Source organism: Oncorhynchus mykiss, chromosome 19, assembly GCF_013265735.2.
Source record: "Oncorhynchus mykiss isolate Arlee chromosome 19, USDA_OmykA_1.1, whole genome shotgun sequence".
In the NCBI taxonomy this organism is placed as follows: Eukaryota; Metazoa; Chordata; class Actinopteri; order Salmoniformes; family Salmonidae; genus Oncorhynchus; species Oncorhynchus mykiss.
The window spans coordinates 12065132-12087531 of NC_048583.1; the positions used below are offsets into that span (position 1 = coordinate 12065132).

General features: G+C 41.3%; 2 protein-coding genes across 8 annotated transcripts in view; one reads left to right on the top strand and one right to left on the bottom strand.

The window, feature by feature from the left end:
- The window catches only part of LOC110497375 (lipopolysaccharide-responsive and beige-like anchor protein), a 328302-nt gene that overhangs the window by 132112 nt on the left and 173790 nt on the right, over positions 1-22400 (bottom strand). For 6 of the 7 annotated variants that reach the window (XM_036954299.1, XM_036954302.1, XM_036954301.1 and 3 more), the window contains 2 exons: positions 15160-15303; positions 12572-12708 (listed from right to left, as the gene is read on the bottom strand). In XM_036954299.1, the coding sequence (XP_036810194.1) occupies positions 12572-12708; positions 15160-15303 (281 nt within the window). Of the gene's footprint in view, positions 1-12571; positions 12709-15159; positions 15304-16730; positions 16879-22400 lie in introns of those variants that run through there. The other variant, XM_036954304.1, reaches the window with a different exon arrangement.
- mab21l2 (mab-21-like 2) lies at positions 8961-10878 on the top strand. The gene has a single exon (XM_021573452.2). It carries the CDS (start codon positions 9394-9396, stop codon positions 10471-10473), a length of 1080 nt encoding a protein of 359 aa, XP_021429127.1. The 5' UTR covers positions 8961-9393; the 3' UTR covers positions 10474-10878.

The following is a 22400-nucleotide window of genomic DNA, read 5'->3' on the forward strand; positions in this document are numbered from 1 at the left end:
TCTGTGGGCCTGTGTCTGTCTTTGTGTGTCTGTCTGCGGCTGTCTGTCAGCGCATGTGTGTCTGCGCCTATGTGTCTGCGTCTGTGTCTGTGTGTGTGTCTGTCGGTCTGTCTGTGTGGGCCTGTGTCTGTCTGTCTGAGCGCGAGCATGTGAGGCACACATGCAGAGGCACAGCCAAGCAATTAGTACCACGGCCTGATTTTTGGGCCCAATGCCTCCTACAGAGAGAGCAGCTGGGTCCATGCACCAGGGCCTGGGTGACGCCTTAGAGTGAGTGTGTGTTGGTGTGTGTATGTGTGTCTGCCTGCCGGTGAGCCACTTTCCCCGTGCCTCTCATATTTCCACCGGCAGAAGAGAGGAGGAAAGAGAAAAAAAATCTACAGCTAAAAGCCCCTCTCGCTGCCTGACATCCTCCCCCTTATCATTCACTTGAAAGTACAAAGGGCGCTAACTCAACCAGACACAGGAATAAAACTGTTGCAGATTTTTTTTCTCTTCTTCCCCACCGAACATCTCGGGCCTCTGAACTCAATTCCTGTATTCCTTATTTATATATCTCTCCTTCTCCAACGAGAGAGAGAGAGAGAGAGAGAGAGAGAGAGATTAATAATTAATAATTTTGTTACAATGTATATTGCATACATTGTTGCTTTGGCAATATTGACACAATGTTTTTCATGCCAATAAAGCAGCTTGAATTTGAATTTGAATTTGAGAGAGAGAGAGAGAGAGAGAGAGAGAGAGAGAGAGAGAGAGACAGAGACAGAGACAGAGACAGAGAGACAGACAGAGAGACAGAGAGAGAGACAGACAGAGAGACAGACACAGAGAGACAGACACAGAGAGAAAGAGACAGACAGAAAGACAGAGAGAGCGAGAGAGAGAGAGAGAGAGAGGAGACAGAGAGACAGAGAGAGGAGACAGAGACAGAGAGAGAGAGAGAGAAAGCGCGAGAGAGACAGAGAGAGAGAGACAGAGAGACAGAGAGAGAGAGAGAGACAGAGAGAGAGAGAGAGAGACAGAGAGAGAGAGAGAGACAGAGAGAGAGAGAGAGACAGAGAGAGAGAGAGAGACAGAGAGAGAGAGAGAGAGAGAGACAGAGAGAGAGAGAGAGAGAGGGGAATGTAAAGGAACAATATATTCTAATGTATTCACTGAGGAGAAGTTATTCATTCTGTCAGAATTCCTACTTCAAATATCTCCATTACTCACAGTGGGGCGACTGGAGACGTCTAAGAACATGAATCTGTATCCAGACAGGCATAAGAGAGCTTATCCATGACATACAACTTGGTCATCATTGATTTCACTAAAGAAGAATGACCACTAACCACCATTATAAACATCTATTAGATACATTCAACGAGCAAATATACCTGCCATACAAGTTCCAATGAGATATCCAGACTCACTACTTAGACCCAATGTTCAGGTCAAGTTGCAGATTGTATGAACGTCAAGATTCCCTTCAACATTGAAAACAGATAACTAAGAATATACATGGAGGCAAAACACACACGAGGAGGGATGGTTGGCGACATTGTGTTGTACGCCAGCAAGGTGCTAAAAAAACAAACAGCAGCCGTATATCCCATAACCCCTTGGGGCTCGGCTGAGTAATCTGGTAGCTCACTAGCTAGCCTCTTCAGCAGCTGGGCAGATGTGGTAGTGTGTTGGGGGGAGGGGAGGGGGGGGTACTTTCGAGAGCGAGTGAGTCAGAAAAAGGGGTGCTTATCAGAAAGCAGAAGTGAGAGAGAGGGGTTAGGGACCCTGTCCTGGTGGAGTCGTCACACAGACTCAGATCAAAGACGGACTCTTCAGGCAGGCCTCGTCCTCTTTTACTCTATTCAATACAGACCAGAGAAAGACCTTTAGGCGCCGTCTGATAAAGTGGGATGTTTTCACACCGAGATAAATAGGCAGAGAATAAAAGATGACTTCGATAGAAGCCCAAAAAAAGGGCTGAAAAGAGCCTCAAAAGAAGACGTTTAGTATCTATGACATGTTTTTATTTCTCCCAGGTACGGAGTTGCTCTTTGCTGTGATTGGTCCAATAACACGTGTCACGTTATGCTACATGGATACTATCATATTTGTGTTGATGGTAATAAATCTAGTTTTAGTTATACAATTACCATAAAACAAAACAAGGGCATATATTGGCTACATAAAATCCCCCAAAATTATTATAATCATTATAGCATGTGTATTAACGTGGAAAAAGCTGCATGATTAGCATAATCACCATTGATGCACTGAACATGGCCTTGGATGACTTCAAATAGACGCCAGAATCCAAAATGCCATATAAGGCGCACAGACACCAAAGCGGAAGTACACGGAGATGAAACCGAATTGTAGAATCTCTGCAGTTCTGTAGTGTACTCTAACATGATGGATTCTGAAGGAGGCTATCGGAAATGAACTCTGTTTGGCTAAGAGGGATCAACCTTATGGCTCTGAGTCTATTTGTTTTCGTTCTGTTCCTACAAATCAACCCTAGAGGAAAGTGTGACAAGCCTTAAGAATAAGCAGCCTTACTTCGCTTTTCGCCAAAAACGAGCTTTTCCTTGAAAAAAAGTCCCTCTAGATCCACACACTAAGGGAACATCCGTGATAACTTTGAAACGAATAGTGAATGATGAGTCCAAAAGATGATTCACACAAAAGGTTTGTTTTAATTAAGGAGAGGTCAAAGGATGGAGCCAAAATACACACAAGCGGGTGCCCATGTGTACGTACACACACACTCTGAAACTACAGGATGTTGTGATGACTAACTACACCTAATATAACCTCAATAATACCATCCATGCATAGACACTACCTGAACACCAAAAACCCACACAACAAAAATATCATTCTAGCTTTGCATGCGTTGCCCATAATAGGTGCAGTGTTGTCACGACAGTGTGAAATCAGTTGAACTCCGGTTCGCACAATTATGCTTCAATCGCTTATGAAGGTAAGAATTTATTTCCAGATATGTGTATATTGACCCTGTCTGACATTCAGAGTGTATTTACAATTTGTCTTTATAAGTCATACTTACTGTCACCATATATTTCATTAAGCTACAGTTAGCGTGTTACTTTACATTTGGACATTTTCACGACTTTGAGTGTGTCCCATCCCAAATGGCACCCTGTTCCCTATATAGTGCACTACTTTTGACCAAGGTCCATGGGGCTCTGGTCAAAAGTAGTGTACTATGTAGGGAATAGGGTGTCATTTGGGACACACACTTGGGGGGGCGTGTATTCATCTCTCAGGGACTGAACTGTGCTTTTGATATTAAACAGTCTTGCAGTCTAAAATAAAAACCCTTAACCATTCTTTTTTTCTTTCTTAAGCTGCACGCCAAGGGTCTTTGAGTACAACTATTCCTCCAGTCGGGCATGATTCAGGGGAAAAGAATGTCAAATCTCAACAGTTTTGCATTTTTTAAATCTTCACAATAAATCAAGGTTGTAAGTAAACCATACATCACGCGGTACCTAATGTAACGTTGCCTGTTGGGTTAGAGTTCAAGTATTTTTGCTAGAAACTTCCAAATGAACGTTTGCGTCTATGTGGCTTATCTCGTCTCTTGACAGCGTCAATTCTACTACGGTTCTAGTCCAGATAAAGAACATTGCTAATAACAACAGATAGGAAGGAGGTGTATGTTGTAGGTTGACTACTACACTGACATGAATGCCACTCCACCAACTATATACCAAAGATAGGAACAGGTTTTATAAAACAGAGATGGTTAATGCAAAATACCAAATGTGCATTTTCTTGAGAAGGATGTGTGTGTGTGTGTGTGTGTGTGTGGTGTGTGGTGTGTGGTGTGTGTGTATGTGTATATATATATATATATATATATATATATATATATATATATATATATATATATATATATATATATATATGTGTGTGTGTGTGTGTGTGTGTGTGTATAGCATGCCTATACAGTGCATTCAGAAAGTATTCAGACCTCTTAACTTTTTTCCACATTTTGCTACATTGCAGCCTTATTCTAAAATTGATTAAATACATTTTTTTCTCTCATAAATCTACACACAATACCCCATAATGACAAAGCACAAACATGATTTTTAAATGTTTGCAAATGTATTTATTTTTTTAAATAAAGGAAATATCTTATTTACATAAGTATTCAGAACCTTTGTTATGAGACACCCGAAATTGAGCTCAGGTGCATCCTGTTTCCATTGATAATCCTTGAGCTGGTTCTACAACTTGATTGGAGTCCACCTGTGGTAAATTCAATCGATTGGACATGATTTGGAAAGGCACACACATGTCTATATAAGGTCCCACAGTTGACAAAACATGTCTGAGCAAAAACCAAGTTATGAGGTCAAAGGAATTGTCCGTAGAGCTCCGAGACAGGATTGTGTCGAAGAACAGATCTGGTTAAGGGCACCAAAATATTTATTCAGCATTGAAAGTCCCCAAGAACACAGAGGCCCCCGCCGGGCCAAACTGAGCAATCAGGAGAGAAGGGCCTTGGTCAGGGAGGTGACCAAGAACCCAATGGTCACTGTGACAGAGCTCCTCTGTGGGGATGGGGGAACCTTCCAGAAGGACAACCATCTATGCAGCACTACACCAAATCAGGCCTTTATGGTAGAGTAGCCAGACAGAAGACACTATTCAGAAAAAGGCAGGACAGCCTGCTTGGAGTTTGCCAAAAAGCACATAATGACTCTCAGACCATGACAAAAAATTAAAATCAAATTTAATTTGTCACATGCGCCGAATACAACATGTGCAGACTTTACCGTGAAATGCTGACCTACAAGCCTTTAACCAACGGTGCAGTTCAAGAAGAAGAAAATATTTACCAAGTAGACTAACACAATAAGAATAATGAGGCTATATACAGGGGGCACCAGTACCCAGTCAGTGTGCAGGGGTACAGGCTAGTTGAGGTAATCTGTACATGTAGGGGGGGGCTGAAGTGACTATGCATAGGTAACAAACAAACAGCGAGTGTACAAAAGGCGGGGGGGGACTCTCTGGTCTGATGAAACCAAAATGTAATTATTTGTCCTGAATGCCAAGCTTCACATCTGGAGGAAACCTGGCACCATCCCTATGGTGAAGCATGGTGGTGGTGGCAGCATCATGCTGTTATCTGACTTTTTCTGAAAATAGCTGTGCGGCAACTTTCCCCGTCCAACCTGACAGAGCTTAAGAGGATCTGCAGAGAAGAATGGGAGAAACTCCCCAAATACAGGTGTGTCAACCTTGTAGCATCATACCCAAGAAGAGTCGAGGCTGTAATCGCCGGCAAATGTGCTTCAACAAAGTTCTGAGTAAAGGGTCTGAATACTTATGTAAATGTGATATTTCAGATTTTGCACAACAACAAAAAATAACATTTTTTGCTTTGTCAAAATCGGGAGTTGTGTGATGAGGGGAAACAAACAAAGTAATCAATAATAAGGCTGTAACTGTGCACTGTATATGTGTAAACACCAAATACACTCATCATAAGTGAAAATTATCACATAGACTTGAGGTTACATTACTTAACTTGAACCAGGAAATAGCCAATCAAAAAAATCCCTCAATTAAATTCAAATATTCAACAGACACACCCCTTAATTACAGTTATATCGTTTTTCAACATCTAGGCTTATAGTTAGTTAATCAAGGCAGTGAGTTTTGTGAATCTGTCCCGAGGTCTCCTACTAGGGTTGGGCCGATATATGATCAAATTGAATATCGTGATATTTGACATTGACGATATATCGGGTAGTGCAAGACTACTCGATTTGAACTTCACTAATCAAAAACGGTGCAGTTTTATCAGTTAGGCTAGAGTTCAAAATGAAGTCTGAATTAATTAACTAAGCCTTATTTTTTCACAATACAAATATTATGTAACGTTACTATCGTAAATAAGCACAAAAACAGCACAGGCTAGAATGATTTACTCATTAACTGCGCAAAACGATTGTATCAGATATTGCAATATCTTGAGTGGCATATCATAGAAGATGTCTCCCCAAATATCACCCAACCTCATCTCCTACACTACAGTAATATGTACTCTCTGTGGTGTTAGTAGCTTCATCAACACTAATGGAATCTATGAGAATGACAAGTCTACAGGCATTTGCCATCTTACTGTTCAAAAAACTGAAAGACACTTTATCACTTGGTTTCTGCCAACTTTGTGGCTTATTTCAGTATCCACACTGTATTTCAAGCGGTTGCATTTTCCAGTCTTCAGCTAAACCCGATGCTACACTGAATGTGTTGAGAATGAGAAACGAAAGCTAAATAGAGTACATGAGTATTCCAGGAATGTTTCAGTCCATTAACCTTTGTGTCGTGGTCATGCTGACCAATCTGTGGGAAACATAATGTATATTTGGCGCAAAAAAAAACATTTTCCAAAATGGGAAATAATCGTTGTGTTTTAGTCATACTAAACTACAAAAAAAGCATTGGCTGTATAAAGCCTGCATTACATTGAGACAATAGTGTTTCAGTCATTTACTAATATTACCATCAATTACATTTAAAATGTTAGTCTGTCTCTGTTTAAAGTACAATCTGCAAAAGCAGTTTTTCCCCCATATGGCTAAACACATATTAAACTAGCTTCGCTGACTATTGTATGATAACAATATATTTGAAAAGAGAAAAAATATATACATTTATGCAATAACTTCAGAACGTACATAAGAACGCGAAAGAAGGTTTTCATATCATCAATATAGATTTTTGATAAGCCATGTTAACTCCGCGTCATTGCATCGTTGGGTGCTTTGCTTAACACCACAACAAGGACCTGGAGATATTTCCAGCTCCAAATAGCCAAAAGTCGTTGCAATTAAAACACTTATGTCTAATTAGGCCAAAAGCCTCGAGGGATCCCGAAATAAAAACGACGTCCACTGGACAGAGAATGTCCAATTGACTCCCTAATGAATTTAATGCCAAAGCTCCTAACAACCTGCGCCTCATTAACTTGAGTAGTCTACAACCGGAGGACGGGCAAAGAAGCCTCAGAGCTGCAGATAGATCAATAGTTTTGCAAACAGGACTTTAATTTAAGTAGCTTTCATTTAACTGATGCGTTATTTTTTGGGCCATTCTTATGCAGCATCACTGTCTGAGGAGTAGTCTCACACCCCGCCTTCTCCCCGCGCGTCTCGGTGCTGTGCCCGCGAGGAGACGGTGATTGGTTCTTAAGTCATCTAACATGACGTCTGGGGTGATAAGAGGACTTCAATTACAATCCCGGGCCCGCGCGAAGAACCCCTGTCCGTTTATTATTCATCACCGACAAGGTTCACGCGCCGATAAAGCGATGACCAGATTAAAAGTACGTGCATTTTTAGAAAACCATGCACAGCGCACAATGAGAAAGAAAAAGCGGGTTGTTTATGTCTTTAGAGTGATTTAAAAATATAATTGAGCTTCTTGGAAATCAATTACATATTTAAATTGTTGTAATAAGAATGTGAAAAGAGAAACATCAGAACGTTAGTTTTTTTCTGAATTAGGCATTATTAATGTAACATGCGCTTTATAAAACGACAAGGGCAAATAGGCTGCAATAAAAACAGGCCCCAAACATAGTATTGAAGAACTATGGAATACCACGTTTTTAACATCTCAAAGAGTCTTACGATATCAATTAAAATAATAGGCCTATAGTCTTATTATCGTTCATCACATTTTATAATTACACGCGTGCTAAAACATGCTCTGCAGGTGCGTGTAGTGCGCATCCATTCTAGGAGGAATTGTTCTCCGTTCTTAAATTGTGCAATGGCATGGAATGGGTCAAATATGGAAGTAATATGATGTTAATTTGGCCGATAGAATATTAGGGAAATAGTAGGCCAAATTTGTATGGTAAAACAATAAACCACATTTCTGTGAGGGGAAGGTTGTTGCTCTTAATCCGATATCCGAGGGAAATTACTGGGTGTGATTTTAACTATTCAGGCCTATAATCTACTGTCATGATACACCAAGATGAAACCACTAGGCACAAAACGACAAACAAAAAGCATTTCCTTTAAGACAAGTGAATATGTTAGAGGTTTGAAATGTGAACAACTTTTAGCCTATTATAAGAGAAAAAATACTCAAAATCAGGAAAACATAATGATATGCTATTTTATGGAGAAAAACACAAATATTAGAAATATTGTACACTCACTGAACATTCGATTTATCTCGTTAACCTGATTATCACACACCGTGTTGAACCCGCAGCCTGGAGACGCGCTTTCTAATAAAATTAGTCTTTCTTGTTTCTTGACGCACAAATGTCATAAAACATCAGTCAAAAATAGCTTGATATACATAAATTAGCAACTCATTAGAAATATGCAAATGCACGAACAGTCAAATAATGCATTCATACAATAACTGTACAGCATTTAAAAAACGTATTGGTTACTTTGTCAAAAGCGATTAAAACCTTAGTGCTAATGTTTATAAAGTAGTATCAAGCCTCATTAACTGCCATAGAAAAACAAAAGGGTTCCAAATTGATGCCATTCAGACATGAAGCGAGCCAGTAAATAAACACTTCCCTTGTCAGGTATCCAGCACTCAATGCGCAACCTTTCTCCTTCTAAATGTTTCCATTTTATATTGAGCACGTGCACACCTGGGGGGGGGGGGGGGGGGGGAAGGCTAGGTCAAGGCAAAAGAGACACAGCTGTCTTTAAAACGTATTAAATATACTTCGTAGAAAAGAGCACAAAGTGTGTATACGAAAAGGAACCGTTTATCTTCCTATATCTCGACCTGGGAGCAGAGGCTCCGCGCGCAGGATGTTGGAGAGCGAAAGTGTGCCTCTCGTGAAAGAGTGCTTGTCGGAGAGGCCTCTGATTGGCTGGTTGCACTGACAGCTCCGCCGTTGATTGCAGGAAGAGAAGCCCGACCCCTTTCACTCTTCTAGGGGACCATTCATAAACTACACAAGTACAGCTCGCACAGCTGAGTGTGGACAACAGTGGGGCAAGGTAGGAGAATAACGCGTCGTTTTTACGTTCAACCGAATGGACAAGGAGAGATGAGTGGTCACGACCAGAGCTTTATCCTTTAGGGTCTGCAAGCGCGAGGACACGGACGGTATTATACTGTACACTGAGCCCACCCCATTCTGGGGCTGTCTACTGCATATGACTTGGACTGATATTTAGTAGCCTATTACGTTGCAACCCTATCGGTTTCCTTCCGACATTGTCTGACGTCCATCCGCTGTGTACGCAAAAAAAAGTTTAATTATATCATTTTTCCATTGCTTGGGGAAGAGCGTTTCGCCTCTGGCTTTACCGGTAAGCATTGGATCCGTCAACGTACTGCGACTCGCCGGTGTACAGCCCGGACCTCTGCCCCAACATGATCGCGACGCAGGCAAAGCTGGTCTACCAGCTCAACAAATACTACAGCGAGAGATGCCAAACTCGAAAAGCGGCCATTGCAAAGACTATCCGGGAGGTGTGTAAGGTAGTGTCGGACGTCCTGAAGGAGGTCGAGGTGCAGGAACCCCGGTTCATCTCCTCTCTCAGCGAGATAGAGGCGCGCTTCGAGGGGATGGAGGTCATAGCCCCCAACGAGTTCGAGGTGGTCCTCTACCTCAACCAGATGGGAGTGTTCAACTTTGTTGACGACGGTTCTCTGCCCGGCTGCGCTGTACTGAAGCTGAGCGACGGCCGCAAAAGAAGTATGTCTCTCTGGGTCGAGTTCATAACGGCCTCGGGCTACCTTTCCGCCCGGAAGATCCGCTCAAGGTTTCAGACTCTGGTGGCGCAAGCGGTGGATAAATGTAGCTACCGTGACGTGGTTAAAATGGTAGCAGATACAAGTGAGGTAAGACTAAGGATCCGGGAGAGATACGTGGTTCAGATCACCCCTGCTTTCAAGTGCACAGGGATCTGGCCTAGGAGCGCTGCCCAGTGGCCCATGCCCCATATCCCCTGGCCTGGTCCGAACCGGGTGGCCGAGGTCAAGGCCGAGGGCTTTAACCTGCTCTCCAAAGAGTGCTACTCGTTGACCGGGAAACAGAGCTCGGCTGAGAGTGACGCCTGGGTCTTGCAGTTCAGCGAGGCCGAGAATAGGCTCCTGATGGCGGGATGCAGGAAGAGATGCCTCTCGGTCCTGAAGACTCTCCGCGACCGTCATCTCGAGCTACCCGGTCAGCCACTCCAGAGCTACCACATGAAGACCCTGCTGCTGTATGAGTGTGAGAAACACCCGAGAGAGACCGACTGGGACGAGTCCTGCCTCGGAGATCGAATCAACGGAATTCTGCTGCAGCTCATCTCGTGTTTGCAGTGCCGCAGATGCCCCCATTATTTCTTACCAAATTTGGACCTGTTTCAGGGGAAGCCCCACTCGGCCCTGGAAGCTGCCGCAAAGCAGACGTGGAGACTGGCGAGGGAAATCCTCACTAATGCAAAAAGTTTGGACAAATTATAAAACTGTCGAATTGTCTGATTGTGATACTATTGCTATTTAGGGCCGAGGTGACGTTTTGAGATCACTTCAGAGTGGAGGAAAACGTCATGATCTTGGTTTCACATCCGAGCAATGTGAAACAATTGAGAAATTAAAAACAAGCAAACAAAAAAAAATAAACTTTTACAACGGAGTGTAATGGGACATTGCCCTTCAGAGAGAGAGAACGTGAAGGTACATTAAGCTAAATGTAATACTTTTTTGGTTGTTTTGTTTTAAAATGTTTTCACAAAGTGAATAAATGTTTATTTAAAATTATATGCACAAAATCTTTAAGTGAAAGAATAAAAATGTAGCGTGCCAAGTTCCAATTTTTCATTACGTGACCTTAAACTGAAATGTTAATAAAACTAAGAAATTACATTACAACTTGGCCTTGTGTTTGTATACATGTTTTGAGAACTGGCATTGTTTAGTAAGAGTAATACAAATGTATATTTACTAGATAAAGTGAAATCAATTCCCGTGTGAAAAACAGAATTCATGTGCGTAAAAAAGCAATGTTAAATACATTTACATTCGGTAAATCTTGGGCCTAGATTCATTTGATACAAAATACGAGTTCTGCATGATTATGCATATCAGAGAACATACATTAATTTTCGTCTTGGAATAATTAATATAGCACACTATAATTTAGTTCAATTTGATGAAAATTGTTTTAACAAAAAAAAAACGTCTATTTAGTCGACAGTTTGGTGTCGATAGGCTATATGGCTGCAAAAATCATATTTAAACACCGGTATGCATGTCTGTTATTACTGTGTATTAACTATTGGGGAGATAGGCTATAATTCAGCGGAGAAATTGCACGAGGATAAAGAGAAACACAACAACCACTTGTAGTAGGCCCATTCACCAGAATAGACCATTGCTAAATTCAGGTTAATTCATTTGCCCTTTCAATAGGAAAATGTTAACGCACGAAAATCAAAACCTCAAAAGTTGATTAATGAATTTATCCGTTATTTTAACTAGATTATGATTATAACTGTTCTTGTTGTTATTGCCAATAACCCTGGGCGCAGACTGCTGGAAAAAAAAGATACACAACTGTCACTCAATGACTAGCCAGGGGAAGTCAGGGCCCATTTCTTAACGAGACCTGATTCATATTGCTTTCGCTACGAGCGACTAAACACCACGCGGGAATATTAGTACAGTAGGCTATCCATTAGCAGCAGCCTATTTGGTTTATCACTGAACTGTTGAATACAAATAGAAAGAGGATGTTTTGAAATTAATATTCATCACTATAGCCTGTTATTTAGGATATTCAAATGAGTCATATAGGCTACGTTTCAAAGGTGTCGAATAATAAATTCAAGTCATTTCATGGTTTTTGTTCTCAACAAAACCTACCACAACATAAGTCATTGGCCAACACACTATTCCTGATTCCTGGGCTGTATTTCACGAACAACTGAAAGACCCGAATGAAGAAGAGCAGGCCTAGTCTTCTCTCTGTATCAGGCACATTGATTGTATTATGATGTGCGATAGACTCACTTATTTTTCAAACGTTTGCTTGTGATGCTTCTGCAGGCTCGGAGGCCTTTGTGTATCGAATCTGCAGCGCAAACACCCGTTTTCAGAGAGACGTGATGTTGTCAATGACGTAGCCCACCCAAACCAATGCAATTCAAGCACGAGTGAAGCTATAGCTTAATGTTCACTTTCACTACGCAAATACACACACCACATAACAGCATCTTAGCCTGTACGGTTGTTATAATCTCAATTATAGAAATTATTAAGTCTCGATCTACATTTGGATTATTCAATAATTATTTGACTTGATGATCGCAGAAGTCGAAGCTGCTTACAGTCGTCATGCAATAGCCTAAAGGCTTTTAGTCTACGCATGTTCATGGTTGGAGTTATTTACTAAATTCTTATAAAGGCTTTACAAAGCAATTAGGCTGCAGAAAAGCATGACTTGGAGGTGCTGAGGTCAGGGAAGGACTGGGAGAAAGGCCTGAGCCATTTTGAAAGCTGATTTTACAGAATGACGGGAGGGCCTGCTTTGGATCAATGGAAGGTAAAGCCCTTCTCTTACCTTTGGATCGATCGCCTTAAAGCTGGCCTCATCTTCATCCACCTCGAAGTAGAGTTCAGACGCAGTGATGGACAGCGTTCCTTTCACCACCACCGCCGGGGCGACCAGCTGAGCGCTAGTGCTCATGTTTACAGGGCCTAGGAGACAGACAGGGCCCAACATCGGCACGGGCCAGAAAGCAAACATTAGCCCGCTTTACAAAAATCACCCCCTGCCCCTCCTCGAGAAAGCAAGTTTTTTCAAAGGGCAACAGCGTGTAAAAGTAAACATATAAACTCAACAAGGGCACGCACTGACTTTGATGGCTCTTTTTGTCTCCGTGAAAATACCATAACAATATAGAAAGTCCACATATGCATTTTTAATGAGGGAAAACATTTGCTCTAGGCCAGGGCTGCCAACCCTCTTCCTGGAGATCTACCGTCCTGTGGGTTTTCAGTTCAACCCTAATTTAACACACCTGATTCTACAAATTAGCTGCTCAACAAGACCTTAACTAGCTGAATCAGATATGATACATTAGTATTGGACTGAACCTACAGGACAGTAGATCTCCAGGAAGAGTGTTGGGCATTCCTGCTCAAGGCGATTGGTCGTTTGTATCGGCCTATCTATCAGATGCAAGGTCAAGAAGAAAAATAAATATAATTCTCAATTGTATAATTTCTAGCTTAAAACTGCATGCAAATGATTTGTGTAACTGCAATTTAAATTAAGAATGCAATTTTATATTTCGCAATTATTATTAGCATTATTATTAGATTATTATTAGACCTCATTTCCTTGCTAGATCGAGTTAGATCTAATATTGCGTGTTGATAAGCACTGAAACCAGAATCACCATGATCTGAACAGTTCCTCTTTAGACTACAGGGAGGGAGAGGTGGTTTGACCCGCTGGGTAAAATAAAATATCAGCATCTGCGTAACCCTAGACAGACCAGCTTTGTCAAAAAATAGAATCAGCTGTCAATCAGGCCCCATTGATTGCGGGCTGGTGCTACGTCTGTTTAATCTCTCATCAATCTTAATTTATGCCAGTATGACAATGAGAAGGCCGCTCGAGGGAGCAACGTGTAAGCTCTTGCCGCTCCTGCCCCGCGCTCCACGTGTGCAGAAGCATTGTATTTGCAGATGTGCCGCGCGGCAGAAAGGGGCTTCAGAGCCCGGCTTGATTTCCCCAAGCACCCATGTCTTTCCGAAACGGAAGGCTATGAAATAAACAGATATGTTCATTTGTTGCCATCTCCCCCTCCCTCCCCCTTAGCCCTCCGAGCATTGTGAGCATTAGCATGTAATCCGGGCGTGAAATAACATTTTTCAATCACTGCCATGGAGACATTCAATTACACCTGGTGTTGTTCCGACAGACAGCTGCCTGTACTGGGACGCTGCGTCCTGTCTGTCTGTCTAGTCAGAGGAGTAGGAGACCCACATGACAATTTCCACTTCATTTCAGAATCCATGTCACTTTATTATGCATGGAATCTCCCCTTAGCCCTATTGTCATCGTGGGCGTTGTGTTTTCATATAATTGCGCTCTGAGCGTATTAGTCTACAGTGGGTGAACAAGTTATATTGGAAAGCCATGATGTGGGGAAATTGAGGATTATATAGGATGCAATCCGATTAGTAACATAACTAATAGGCCTATAGGAGTTCCAGGTATAGGGAGCCACATTTACATCAATATGAGTGTGAGATAATGGATTTAAAGTGGATAAGAAATTGGACAGCAACGTCATTTTATGTGTTTGAGTCTTGTTAACGGCAAGGCCTACAGTCGTTTTGATCTCAGCCTATACTATTCATTCGACATGGATTCATATAGGAAAACTGCACATTTAGAGCAATCATAAACAACTAAACACACAGAAAATGTTTAAGGTCCATAGTGCTATTCTAAAATGTGAAAATAATACCGTTTAGCTGAAAACCGTGCGCGGTGCACCTACATGCCATGCCCAATCATAAAATAGGCACACATGGGATGTATGTGTCAAAATATCACACTTGTCATGAGTACCAATTTGCTGTGTTCATTTAACATTTAACATAAAGGAAGTCAAAGGTAGGCCCCAAAATATAAATGAACCTCGAGGCCAAAACATTTAGACAAAATGCACAGTTCACTTCTTCAATTATAGTCTAACGAAACAAATTAAATAATTACTGTGTCAAAAGCTAACTATGAATCATATTACACAAGCGTGTTGGTACTTTTGTACTATAATTTCATTACAAACAAAAATGCGCTTTGCTTTGAGATATGTGAACTTGTAAACAAGCGCCAATAGGACATGTTTGTGTGTGTAATTATCCTCTCCTCCCCCAAAGCCAGAGCATCCCAAAACATCATGCGACTCCAGGGGTAATGGGAGGCGCTGGGGAGGTTATCCCCCCTTCTTAACCGTTCGGGAGCCCCGTTATCCTGCATGCGCGCCTCAAAGTACCCGTAGCAGCAACCGCACGCGTTAGCAATGAAGACCCTTTAAAGGCAGGAGGGGGAGAATTCAACTAACGTGCGTACCCAGCCCCTCTAGATGATGCGCGCTGGGACATGAAAACGGATGGAGCTGCATGCGTTACCTGTTAGGTTCTCCAATTCCTTCTCCTCCAAGGATGATAGAGTGTCATCGTCGCCATCCAACAATATCTCACTCTCAGAGTTCTGATTTCCCATCGCGTGACTTCTGATGGACTGTTTGCCTTTGAGGATATCTTCCTCCGGAGCTGAAAGAAGAAAAGCATTTTAAACCGCCATCCAAACGTAATTGTGTTTTTACCAAGTGACTTTTCTGTACAGAGGTTAGTATCCTAAAAATAAACGTTTGAAATATATAGACAACAAATACGCTGCTATTCTGGGCTATGTTTAATGATAGTTTACTATCTCACAGGTATGACAGATGTTATATTAAAAATATTACTGAAAATGCAAGGCTATATAATCTATTCATATTGTAGCATATTTAAATTATCAATAATTCGTACTATGAAAGTAAAGTGAATATTCAAATGTCAATATAAATATTTATTGAGTTAAGTTGTCTATTTTGCCATAAACGTCTTGACGTTTTGCATTGCACTTCAGAATGGATTCGAAATTAAATTGGTCAAAAGTATTTTAAGATTTGACAAAATCGCATGAATAAGTCTGATAAAAATGGAATAATGCTATAATTATGATATAAAGCAATAGTTTATAACTCAAGTGCACATTCAAATGCAACATGGATCTAATGCTAATATGATTCTTAGTACAATGAAAACTCCATGCGAAAAATAACATCAACATAAAGATGCTCAAGCTGATGGTTATATAAACTAGTTTTGATGCTTCCATGATAGAAAACTGGCAACAATTTTAAGTAGAACTTCATGCAATTTTCATATATTATTGTACAATTTGTCAAGTTATCATAGAGCCATTAACCCAGCTGGAACCCTAGCAATGACTCTTGGGAGCCTTCGGGGTTATTGTGAACATGAAAGGTTACGTTAACAAATCGGACTCTCATTTTATAAAGCTATTTTCCAATGGCGCTGTGCCAACGCAGGCTAGCTATACCCACATGGCAGCCGGAATGAGGTTACAATGTCAAAGCGCGACATTGTATCGACTTGTCTTTATTGTATTACCTGAATGGCACTAATCTAATAGTCCAAATCCAACTGTGTATTGAATTGATACCCAGGCAATAACGTGTATTTCAGTGTATTTCTAATGCAGATATACAACATTGTATGTAAAGTATAAAATGTACTGATAAGAAAATATAAAATGCATTGTTAATACCCCAATTTGCCTGTGCTGTGCCCTTACAAGTCATCAAAACAAAAAAATGATTCTGGTCAAACCCAATATCCAGAAACAGGAGCCAAAGATATTACAACAAAGCAAAACAGCCTCCAAAGCTTACTGCCTTTCCTTTTTATTTCTACTTAACATGACTTGAGGTCCAAAAGGATTTAAGAGAAACAGTAATCTGCAAACATTTACATAACCCTCATCATGCAGGCCCTTGGTGTGTGTGTGTGTGTGTGTGTGTGTGTGTGTGTGTGTGTGTGTGTGTGAGTGTGTGTGTGTGTGTGTGTGAAAATGTGAGTGTGAAAGACAGAAAAAGAGAGAGAGAGTGTGTGTGTGTGTTACACTCAACATGGTTTCTTTGCACTCCACTCCAAAACCACTGGACAGTGATCCAGTGGCACCTCCAATCTCTCTGAGCAGCATCACCTGACGGGGTTAGACCCTAAGATAATTAGCATTTTCTCAACATCACAAACTATAATATATGGACTCCAAAACTGTAGAGAGAGAGCAGATAGAGAGCTAGAGAGAGAGAGAGAGCCGAGCCGAGAGAGCGCCGAGAGAGAGAGCCGAGAGAGAGAGCCGAGAGAGTGAGCCGAGAGCAGAGAAGAGAGCAGAGGAGAGCAGATAAGAGAAAGAGACCTGAGAGAGAAAGAGGGAGAGAGCAGAGAGAGAAAGAGAGCTGAGAAAGAGAGCTGAGAGAGAAAGCGAGAAAGAGAGCTGAGAGAAAGCGAGAGAGAGAGCTGAGAGAAAGAGAGCAGAGTGAGAGACCGGGAGCTGAGAGAGAGAGTCTAAGAGAGCTGAGAAATCTCATGTCATGGAAAATATGCAGCTCAATGATATTTAGACTGGTCTTCCTGTAATTAAGTCTCCCCGGAGGATTCTTTAGTTAGCGGCACTGAAATGACTACCAGATCTCTAATACATACCACATGCTACAATGGTATAGTATATTCACACTGTCCAAGTGAACTGACTGGACAGACCGATGGGCCGGGACGACTTTCTCTCACTGACAGCAGTGAGATGAAAAAGGCAGACATGTGTATTTGAACTTCTGTACATTCTGTCATAAACATGCTCACTAAGTCTCACCCTGGGAAGACCACAATACTCAACACACTAGCATATGGATGTGGAAGGGTCTTGGGTTGTGCTACAACTAAGAAGAAAACACTACTGTGACAACTACTGCTACTATATCAACTTACTAGTCTGCCAATAAATGTTACTAATAGGCTGTGAATGATTTACTTGTTAGTCGTGAATAGTATTATCAGAATTGGATTGTCATGTTAGATTGTCTGTTATGTGCAAATACAATTCTACAAACATGGTGCTGCTTTCGAAACTACTTTGTAAGTCAAAATAAACAGCCAGGAGAAGTTAAGAAAATAAAAACTCAATTATTAGATTATACTTCTGATACATGTATCCCAACATTACATAATGACATAAAATAAAATATAGTATTCTTGAAAACATAATTGATATGATGTATATTTTTGATATATGTACAGAGAAGTGTTCTGAATGCATGTGTGGGTTTATGATCAAATGTGGGAGTGTGTATCAAACAATTAAAACCCATTTAACGCCATTTCAACTTAAAAGTGAAACAACCAAAGCACAGTAAAAACTAAACGGCAGTGAAAAGTCTAAACGTTTCATTAAAAAAAATGCTATGGATATTAGGCTTTGTCTAAATATTCACAGGCTAACACATTCTACACGTCCTTCAGCTGAAGCAATGTCTCTGTCAACTGTTGTCTATGTTACTTAGAATTATAAACTGGGTGGTTCGAGCCCTGAATGCTGATTGGCTGAAAGCCGTGGTATATCAGAACGTGTACAACAGGTGTGACAAAACATTTATTTTTACTGCTCTAATTACGTTGGTAACCAGTTTATAATAGCAATAAGGCACCTCAGGGGTTTGTGGTATATGGCCAATATACCACGGCCAAGGGCTGTATCCAGGCACTCCGCGTTGCGTTCTGCTTAAGAACAGCTGTTAGCCGTGGTATATTGGCCATATACCACACCCCCTAAATGCTTAAATATGAAGTCTTAGTGAGTGTGAATGTCTGGTGTTTTGTGGATGTATTATAAATCCTTGACAAATAATTCTGAATAAAACATACACATTTTACAACATATAACAAGCGACAACACAAATGTTTCTGAAAGAAGCCGGAATGACACAAACAAAATACCCATCAGGTCATGTCACCTAAACCATTCATTGAGATGGAACAGGGGGCACAAACGTGAATAAAACCTGCCTACATTACACATTCAGGCCCCATTGTTTCTCTAGCCAGAGGTTCAAAATTAAAATGCTACGTTCACGCTATACTAAAGACATGCTACGTTGAGGCCCAGGTCATTTCGCTATTGCCAGAGGTTCAAAATGCTAATTCATATGCTTACATTACTAAAGCTCAAGGCATGCTTGGTCAAGAGCAATTAAATTGTCAGAATTAACAAATGTGTTTTTAACGAGACCATGGCCAGGAGCTGGAGTCATGAGGCGTGTATTGATCTGCTGAACAGAGACATTAGTCTTCAAGTATTTACTCTGCCAGCCACCTCTCCTCCAGCCTCCCTCCACAGCCCTCCCTTCACCCAGGGCAGGACCAAATCAATCCCCAGAAAGGATGTCTCTTTCCAGCCATAAATACATAACTAGCCCCCTCACCGACCCAACCACTCTGACCGCCACGCGTCTGCAGGCCGACTGGGGCTCTCAGAGTGGAAATGGTCCTTAAGGTTCTTGGCTGGTTATGAATGATCACAGTTGTATAGAATCTAAGGATTGTCCATGGCCTAAATGCAGGAATGTTTTCCTCCTACATATCTTATATAAAAAAAGATGCCATTTAGGAAAGTGTTTACTTATACTTTGTAAAAATGCAGAAGTTGTGATGAGTAAGGTAATGGTAACAAACAATGCACTTTTTTTGCTAAATAAGTTGACAGGAATACAATACTTCTTAAAAATAGCTAAATGTTTTTGTTTTTTTAATTCTCTTACCGGTTAACTATGTCTAATTTCTATTCTTGAGCGTGTTTTCATGACTTGAAAAGCGTTGCCATCACTCTTGTAGCTGGAAATAAATGTTAAATGCAGACGTGATCATGCACTAAATGTTTTGATTGGGGAAAGAGGAGGGTTTTCTCTCTATTTTCCCTGTTTCATGGGATCAGAATAATTACAGCCAGATATGACCTCTGTTCCCTGTTTGAAAACTCACGACTGCACTCTCGCCTTGCGCTCCACATCCGTTACAATTGTCAGGTCGATGAAAACAACAAGAAAGGTTACATCAGAAAATGGACGCTGCAGTCAGGCCTCAAGTTGAAGAGATATTTGAATGATATGTTCTTTCCCCCAAATGCAGCAGGGTAGCGTGTGTGTGTGTGTGTGTGTGTGTGTGTGTGCATACGCAACTAACAGGACAACGCTCTGTAGAGGTATTACCAAGACTGGCTGGTGGCTATTTTTAACGACAGTAGTGACTTTGAAAATATGTCCCCCCTATGGTGTTGAATATATCCAGAGCATGTTTTATATTGACTTACTGATGATGCCCCCTACTAGAGCAGTGAGTCAGAGTGATGGAGAGGGGAGAACAATTACAAGTCACCAACTGACGCTTCAACGATCATATGCCTTCGTAATCAGTTCTTCATTGCACTAAAATTGTAAGATGGCGCCAACAGACGTCGCCTTGTGTCGAGCTCCTACTCAACATTCATTGTTGAGGGAGAGCACGTCAGCAAGCACCACTGCTTACACCTGCTGTATCCTGTGTTCGTGACCAAATAAACTCTGATGATTTCAAACGATCTAACATAAAGGGATGAAGGGAAAGAGAATGAGAGAAAAGCAAAAAGAGAATTAGGGAGACACACAAAGAGAAAAGAGAGAAAGAGAAGAGAAAAACCTAGAGAGAGAGAAAGAGAGAAAGAGCGTGAGAAAGAGCGAGAGAGAGAAAGAGCGAGAAAGTAACAGAGAGAGAAAGAGAGTATCAGAGTAACAGAGAGAAGGACCAGTAGTCCTCAAGTCCCTCCACCCTCCAGCTGCATCTCCACACCACAGACATTTTGCCCGGTCCCCGCCGGGCCCACGAGGATGCTGGGATTGCCAGACGCTTATTGCTTTTAGATCACATTCTTATTGGCTTCTGTCACGGCGGCCGTTTGTCAAGAGGACTGATGTCACCTTTTGGGGGGGGGGACTACCTCCATCCCTGTGACATATTGGAGACATTTTCGGGCCAGAAACAGGCCGTTATTCTGGAGTGCAATAGGTTAAGCCGGTAAAAACCAACAGGCCTAGACAGGCACGGCCCTGATCACTAACCCTGGTGTGACTGGGAATACGGTCTTTAGTGTTTTAGCAGAAACTAGGGATTAGGCTCTACTCTGGGGACTCCTGCTCCTACTTGGTCAATGAATGTGGTAGATGACTAAAACCTTTCTTCACACTGTGCCGACCAGAACCGTACTGTGCTGGGTCGGACATTCCCTTTTCACGTTGTATATTCCAGCATGGTTGCAGCAACCAGGCCAGCCCAGCACAGCCTGGCTTAGTGGTGTGAAAATAGTAGTGTACATCGCTCCCTAGTTAATATCCAAGATATGCAGGATAACGTTTTAGCAGAAACTAGGGATTAGGGCCTACTCCAGGGAAAACGTCACTCCTACTCGAACGCTAGAGAACATGTGTCCTACGGCCAATGTGGATAATGGCTTCTACGTTTCCTCCAACCTAGTTATCGCTAGGAATGAGACGGTGACTATTCAACTGTTGGTTCACTTTGGTTTAGTTGTCCTCATAGGAAGTTCAACAGAAATCGGGGTTTAACACTTTACATAAACGCCTTAAAAACAGAATCTTCACCTGTTGTTTTTAAAGCAAGTCCAGGGAAACGAAAGGATCAATTCAAACCCAATTCCAGTCCTGGTGGTAAAAGGTGATCAATACTGTTGGTTTTATCGATACTTCTGTCTTCTAGGTAATACAACGGTATTGATGTCACCGTTTCCTTTTAAACAGAACACGATCCTTGACTTGCTTTTACCACATGGTCCTGTTGAGATATTGGTCAAGAGCAACCAAGCTAGTTTGGGTTTCTCTCTGCAACACACACAAACAAGACGTACTGTGTAATTAATAGTCCTGATATTTCCAAAATGATTAATTACACCTAAACTAATTAGCCCTCATATAATATCCACCTTCAAAGAAACACCTAATTATTCCCGGGAAAGTTAATGTATCTTTGTTTGCTGACCTTTAGCCAATTAAGATTTGACATCATAAAGAGGCAGGTTTGTTAAATGGGCATCAACACCGTTGGTCCTCCTCACCTGGCTCTCTTTACGAACATAATGACATCTCTGAGCTGATCAAACTGAACGCATGTGATTCTGGCACTATAGCTTCAGGGTTCTTTTTTTCATCAAATCAAGTCATCCCCTGAGATGGTGGACATTTTGTGCATGATGCCATGATTGGAATTTAAAGCAGGGAAAATAACATGGAACAAAGGTAGTTGAGGTGAGATACCGACTGGGATTCAAGTGATTAATATTCATATCATTGTACAGCTACAATACTTACCTACCTAGCCGAAATCAACATTCCCCCCATTTACATTTATGAGCACATTTTTATTTTAATTGCTGCTATACTTGGTGTCAAATCAACTCTTATTTGTAACATACACATGGTTAGAAGATGTTAATGCGAGTGTAGCGAAATGCTTGTGCTTCTAGTTCCGACAATGCAGTAATAACCAACGAGTAATCGAACAATTCCACAACTACTACCTTATACACACAAGTTCAAAGGGATAAAGAATATGTACATAAAGATATGAATGAGTGATAGTACAGAACGGCATAGGCAAGATGCAGTAGATGGTATCGAGTATAGTATATACATATGAGATGAGTAATGTAGGGTATAGAAACATAAAGTGGCATAGTTTAAAGTGGCTAGTGATAC

What these genes read in the sequence shown, in the direction of transcription:
- mab21l2 (XM_021573452.2), top strand. Translation starts at nt 9,394, where the DNA reads ATGATCGCGACGCAGGCAAAGCTGGTCTACCAGCTCAACAAATACTAC.